This window comes from Ictalurus punctatus, chromosome 6, assembly GCF_001660625.3.
Source record: "Ictalurus punctatus breed USDA103 chromosome 6, Coco_2.0, whole genome shotgun sequence".
NCBI lineage: Eukaryota > Metazoa > Chordata > Actinopteri > Siluriformes > Ictaluridae > Ictalurus > Ictalurus punctatus.
This window is the reverse complement of record NC_030421.2, coordinates 3694214-3701670: the sequence shown is the minus strand read 5'-3', so window position 1 is coordinate 3701670 and position 7457 is coordinate 3694214. Positions and strand designations below refer to the sequence as shown.

General features: G+C 37.8%; 1 protein-coding gene across 1 annotated transcript; it reads right to left on the bottom strand.

The window, feature by feature from the left end:
* Positions 1-1388: 1388 nt before the first annotated feature.
* gpbar1 (G protein-coupled bile acid receptor 1) lies at positions 1389-6554 on the bottom strand. Its single transcript, XM_017469168.3, has 2 exons — positions 6411-6554; positions 1389-2940 (listed from the first exon to the last, which is right to left on the bottom strand). Exon 2 carries the CDS (start codon positions 2900-2902, stop codon positions 1871-1873), a length of 1032 nt encoding a protein of 343 aa, XP_017324657.1. The 5' UTR covers positions 2903-2940; positions 6411-6554; the 3' UTR covers positions 1389-1870.
* Between the last annotated feature and the right edge of the window lie 903 nt (positions 6555-7457).

Here is a 7457-nt window from a genome sequence, read left to right as displayed (position 1 = left end):
CCACGTCCCAGGACCGCGTTTGTTTTCATCAGTTATTCGAACACAATTTAGTCAAATCATACTTCTCATTGGGACGGCATTACCTTTCAGAGTGTGTTCTTTCTGAGGGAAAGCAGTATGAGCCATTGCTCGAATGAAATACATAACTCCAGAACATTTGAAAACAAAGTAAACAGCATGTGATTTGTAGATAGAGTTCATTTTGATATAATCTATTCGCAAAAAGCCTATTATCACAAAGGAATCGACACACTAGCTACATTTTGTCAAATCTCACAGTGGTATGTTCATGGAAGAACTAATCTCAAGAAGAAGAAAAAAATCATACAAACTATTACAGGTTTCTGCTGTTTCCTGGCAGAGGGTCCATTTTCATGAAAACATTTTGTTAATACCTCTTTATCTGTAACAAAATAATAATTATCCGTTATATTAAAAATACGTGATGAACTGTAAAGCTATTTTTTGAAATTCTCAGTGAATAAAAATGAGACGGAATGCTTGACTGGACAGAGGCGAGGTCTTTTCGCCTCATCTTTGTGCAGTTACAAGGGAATTCATTGATTAAGCTTAAGAAGCAAGCTCTGCTAGATAGACTCCTGTCTCCTTCTAGGATGAGAAACTGAAGTCATTGTGGTTCCAGAAGCTGACAGACTCCTAAATGGTCTGGGTAACGTTAATATTTTGACCACGTTTGCCTTGCCTAAAAGGAAAAACCTCATAGTGTCTGTCTTGTTAGTCTAATATACTGCTAGCTAGGTAGAACAAATGACGCGTTAATTTGTGAATAATTTACTTTTATTAAATATATGCAGCATAACAAATGACTAAATTAACATTAAATGGGCTTTGTTTCCAGTGAACGAGTTACAATCACATGATTGTATCTCAGTTTTATTCCCTTCAGGACATTCATTTAGCCAACTCACGTGAAAGAAGGCTTTATTCTGCTCTTAAGGCAATGTGCATCAGTAAAAAAGACCTGGCGTTCCATTTCAGAAGGACATAAAATGATTATTGCATTCGTATTTTGGGAAGTATGAATTAAAATATAGGTGAAATTTGAGGAAAAATGCCAGGGACTGTTCCGTTTTATTTGACTTAAATTGCTGTATATTTTCATCACTACAACAAAGAAAAAACAAATGACTAGAACGTGACTAAACTATCATGTATTTTCATCCAAAGACTAAAACTAAATTTCGATCTAGCTGTTAACAAGGATTCCTTGCTTGTGTAATGCTGCGTAATGATATATTTAGTGTATTCCGTGTAATGTTGACAGCGTGTTCAAGGTCCTGGAGGTTCATCAGGTGATCAGTGAGCGTTTCACTGTTATATGTGTTTGTGATGGCCAACTTATTCGTTTATTAATTGGAATTTAATGGCCCTAATGTACTTCTGACATTTTTGCTGCAATCTATAATGATCCTGTACGTCTTTAAAGATCCTTTATAGATCACTACAGGAAATCACTAACATAGTATTCAAGATACTCTACATTCTAGGTAGAATCTTACTAAATTTCATTAAATTAGATCATATATATATATATCCTGGCTCTGTAATTAAATAAAAAATGCCTGGAGTCTTGCAAATCATTAAACCCATTGGATCATGACTGGAAACCATTAGATCATGACTGGGTCAAATCCCATTAGGAACTATGAAAACAGTACTGGAATGCAGTAGAAAGTTATCCCTCTAGCTACTTAACAACCTGACAAGGAAATAAAACAGTACAAATCAGCGAAGAAATTCACTGAGCTACATTGTTCTCTGCCGAGATCTACCTCCTGTAACTCACTCATAAGGAAAGACATTTGTGCAATTGCTGTTTGAAAAAAAAAAAAAAAGAATTGTAAACTTTTCAGGAAGGATCTCCTAAGTCCTGTATTCTAGCGCAGCGAGTCCTGATTTTCTTAAGCAGATTGCGCACTGGCTCTGTGTACTGCCTGTTGGCGAGACTGAGTATGATGGGAATGACGGCCATGCTGCCGACTCCCGTGCATGAGAGGATGATGTTGAGGGAGGAGCTCCTCTTCTCACCTCCTTGAAGCAACACGACGGAAACATGCAGGTAGACGATGTAGGGCACCCAGCAGACCAGGAAGGTGAGCGAGACGAGAGCGACACACTTTGCGTAGCGCAGATTGAGGTGATGTTCATGTTCTGAGGTCTCGCTGCTCATCACAGAGCGATTAAGCTTACAGATATCACTCAGTTGCTTTCGTGTAATCCAGAGAACTCGGCCTGTCATGGCCAGGATGGAGAAGATGGCAGGCAGGAGCAGCCCATAGACTTCCAAATAGATGAATGGTTTGGGAAAAATCTGTTTGTAGGAGCAGTAATCCTGCTCATCGTTTGAACAGTTATGTTCACTTACTGCTGGTTCACCTTTTCTTAAAATGTAGGATGTATTAGCATCCAAGCTGAGGTTAAGTTGTTTCTCTGTCCAGTTATTCCATCCGAAGGCAGGTAAACTAGCATAGAGGAGAGGAGGAATCCATACAGCTAAAAGTGCAACCGGAAAGCAGCGGTGCACCCAAAACTGGCTGTAGTGCAGCGGATGGACGATGCACAGGTACCGCTCATAGTGCACCATGACCAGGTTGAAGAGGAAGGACAGGAAGAGGAAATTGGGGAAGATGTGTACGAGCAGGCAAGACGGAAAGTTCAGCGATCGAACGAGACCCATGCGAGGGATGAAGGGCAGAGCGAGGCCCGTACAGAGATCTGCCACCAGCAGGCTCAGGAAGAAGTAATTGGGCGTGTCATGGAGCTGTCTGTTGCAGGCGATACCGATGATGATGAGCAAGTTGGTGAGGATGATGATGGAGGACAGCGGCAGGGTGATGAAGATGATAAGCTTCTCCTGCTCACTCTGGTCCACGCAGTCCATCGTGGTGCTCAGTACGTCTCACCCTCGCTCCATGTATCCTAAAAAATTCAGAGATGCATATGGAAAGGGAAAGTTAAGAGAGTGAATGTATTTCATGTATGAGTTTGTATAGGAGTTTATGAACATGTCGAATGGATATAAACAGGATCAATCAGGAGAGGGGTAGGAAAGTTTTCCAGAAGGTCATCTTCAACATCCGGAGAAAATGGAGCACAACAGTGACATTACCAAGAGCAGGATGTCTTTCCAAAACTGACAAAAAGGCTAAAACTTCTCAGGGAGGCTGCCAAAGAGACATATGATATCATTAAATGAGCTGCAGGAATATCTGGCAAATACTGGTCAATCCTGCATGTAACAACAATCTCACCTATTCTTCACATCTCTGGGCTATGGGGTAGGGTGGCTGAATGAAAGCCCTTTCTCACAAAAAACAAACACACACACACAAAAAAAACCATCCAAACAAGGTACCAAGAGACCAAGGTAGAACTTTTTGGGCATAATTTAAAAAATATATGTTTGGCACAAAAACAAGACATCTTATCACCCAAAGAACACCATACCCACAGTGAAACATGGTGGTGGCAGCATGATGCTATGGAGCTGCTTTTCTTCAACTGGGACTGGGGCTCTAGTCAGGATAGAGGGAATCATGGACAGCTCCAAATACCAATCTATTTTGGCACAACACCTGCAGACCTTTGTTAGACAGCTGGAGGTGAAGAAAAACATCACTTTCCAGCACGATAATGACCCAATCCCATTCAATAAAGGAAGAAAGAAAGAAAGAAAGAAAGAAAAAGTTCAACATTTTGGATGGCCCAGATCCTATCTTACCAAAACCTGTGCACAGGAGATCCCTTTGCAATTTGGTAGATCTGGAGTATTTTTTTTTTTTACAAGAAAGTGGAATAAAATTGCCAAATCAGTAGACCCCTAGCCAAAAAGACTAGCGAGCTGTATTACGAGTAAAAAGTGCTTTAACACAGAATTAGTTAAGCCATGCGCATACTTAGGCAACCAGGTTACTGTAAGTTTATTCTCTTTCTGTTTTCCCCCTAAAATGTTTTTTTTTTTTTTTTTCCACTTGTATTTTGAACATCACATTAAAGGTGGAGAAAGATCAGACACGATTTACGTTGGTGTCGCTTCTTACATCACAAAACCTGCAAATTGAACAGAGTTGTGTAGACTTTATATATCCACTGTACTGTAACTTCCGTTAAAAGTTAAAAGTCATGTTCGAGTATGCAAGTCATGTTCGATCTTGACACACAATGTGTCTCATGCATAGTCCAAGGACGAAAGTTAATCAGTCATGGGGAAAACAGTCCCACCTTAAATGTCAAATACTTGTGAAGTGACACATAAATTTCACGCGCAACAAATAATGTAATTACTGCAGATGTTATTAATCCTACACATGAATTACAGAAGAACAGCTTATAATAATATAATAATGTATCAGACGCAGTTTTGGCATGTGTACATACGCGAGTATATCCTGGCATTGTAAAATCTAACTTTTATAGAGTTCTTTGACCATATTTCTGGCATAAAATGCTAACCCAAGGAAGCCAGATGTTTTCATATTAATATGTAACGAACCTGAAAACTTTAGGTGGACAGTTCCCGTGCTGTGAGAAAAATACAAATGGTATTCCACCTGAGACCGAATGTCCTGTTAAAACTGGGTAACTTAGTAACCCAAGCCGAAACTGAATTTAATATACACATGTTTATATAAGATATACATCTGTAATCCATCAGTAAGCGTGTGTTTATCCTCTGTATCTACTATATAGTTGCCTATTTAATGTATGTGTTGAGACTCTCTCCTAGGGCAGCGTAAATCGAAATTTCATCCTACATCATACACAAACAAGCATATGCCCTACATTTCACTGATGCCAGCGGTAAATTTGTATTATTTTCTGTTTAAAATGTGAATTCAACAACAGGTAGGTGTGTCACAAAGTTCAAATTTGTTTATAAGAGTGTGTGTGTGTATATATATATATATATATATATATATATATATATATATATATATATATATATATATATATTATATGATAAATTGTCCTGCTAAGTAACAAATAACAAATGGTTACTGGACTAAACAATGCCTTTCCAGGTGCTACCATGATGCTACGCTAGTGGATATACACCTTCTGTACTAGTTATTTCCATTAACCTTGAAGTCCCATCTAGTCTCAAAAAATCAAGAACTAATTTTCATGAATAAATATCTATGTCTATATGTTCAACGGTTTAGAAAGAGAGACAAAAACAAAAAGAAGGAGAATATTTAACTCAAACGCACCTAGTAGCAGACTTTTTAATAAGAATCTATCTGCTAGTTGCTCAGATACACACGTTCACATGTTTGATTAATTAAAGGAGATGTGTGATTGATCGGTCATTTGAAATCAGATTAACTCATGATTTATTATCACTCAACGAGCAACTTTAATGTCAAAAAGGATGTATTATTGTGTTCTTGTTTGCGTTTGACCCAGTGGTAGATGATTACATTGCCGTGGGATAAAGGTCACACGCAGAGCCTCTGGGGCCTCTAGATGTGAGTAGATGTTTAGTCTTTTATTTATGTATTTATTTATTTATTTATTCATTCATTTATTTATTGTGCGTATGTAACTTTCGATGTAACAAATTTACCAAATACATCATGAAATGCAGAAGTTTACAGCTATACAGCTACTCAAAAGCCTCGAACCCTTACGTACTAATTTTGAAAAAAAAAAAAAAAAAAAAAACACGGTTCTCAGGTTTTTTTTTTTTTAAAATTAATATTTGTTCACGCCAAAATGGAAATAAAAAATTTTATTCTGGAGATAGAATAAAATCTCAACTTTACTTTCACACCATACAACATTACAGAAATATCTCACATTGATTTAGATTTTTTGCAACTCCCTTCGACAAGCCTGCATTAAGAAGTTCTTTTAAAACCAAAAGTATTAAACAGTACTGCAAGATATTTAAAATGTTCATGTATTATGCATATTGCCTCTTTAAATACTTTTGAAATGTTAAAATGTGCAACGCAGGTGCCTTATGTTACAAATAAATAAATAAATAAATAAATACATAAATAAAAATCAAAAGATTCACAAGCAACAATAAATGTTGCACGTACAAGTAATAATTAACAATACGTCATACAATTGATTGATTAACCGATTTTGATTGAACTCATTATTAGTATCTAGCAGCATCTAGTTTCAGATTGTAATGCTTTAAATCCTTTTCGTAGGTCTTTATAAGTTTGCTCAACTTTCAGCACGGACTTAGCCTTTCTCTGCATCACCACCATGTTAATATTTACTTTTACTCATTTCAGATGATTAAAGTACTCCTAAACAAAAATATAATGTCTTTTGTCTATCATGTGAGCATTTATCTAATGTTAGTGCTGTTAGGCTGCACAAACGAGTACTAAAAAAGACAGCAATGGAAAAAGAAGAAAAAGAAACCCTACCTTCATAATCACATAAAGAGTAAACTGTTAATAAGATTGTTAACAGTCACATGTGTCTTTGTCCTCCTCGTCTAATCCCATGTCCGCACGGTTTTGATGTTGGACTGGGCACTGAGAGCTGAAAAGCTCCACTCAGCATCATATAACAGGGTCTAATGGCTGTTAAAGGAACAGTACACTTATTTCCGGTGTCTCAATGAAGGAAGTGAAAGTTTTAGAAATGTCTGCTGTAAACAGGATGCCTCTATTTATTTTACAACCAGCTGCTAACACTATGTAGAGGGTATGAGAGAGACAGAGGGAGAGAGAGAGAGAGAGAGATCTGTGGAGGTATATGGAGTTTTACTTGACATGACTGTGGATGCAAGGGAATCGTTCTAATAGATTATCATTCCTATAGTACACAGCTCACACTGGGACCAAAGATTCACAAACAGTGTGTAATTGTAGATATGCTGAAGTTTTCTGTGAAGAGACTTTATTTGGAAGGAGTCTCCAGTGTCAGAGTCAGAGTTAGAAGTAAACCTATCACTTTAAGACCCAGAAAAGTCTTTAAGATGGAACACTTGTGCTTTACATTTTCTCGATACTGCGTTTTGTGTTTGTTTTTATCTTACTGACTTCAAGAAAGTCGAAAAGAAAAAAGAAAAAAAAAAGAAGTTGATGATGACAGGAACCGACATGTTTCGTGGACGTTCCACACCATTAAATGTAACCATAACTGGATAAAAAGTAGAAGTTGTTCTCTTGTAATTGTTTTGAAGATTAGCACTGAAAAACTGCTTTTACTTGTATGTCACATTAATTATGCTACACTATACAACCATCCATCCATCCATCTTCTATTCCACTTATCCAGGGAAACCTGGAGCCTGTCCCAGGGAGCATGGGGCACGAGGCGGGGTACACCCTGGACAGGGTGCCAATCCATCTCAGGGCACAATCACATACACACTCACACACCCGTTCATACACTACGGACACTTTAGACACGCCAATCAGCCTACCATGCATGTCTTTGGACTGGGGGAGGAAACCGGAGTACCC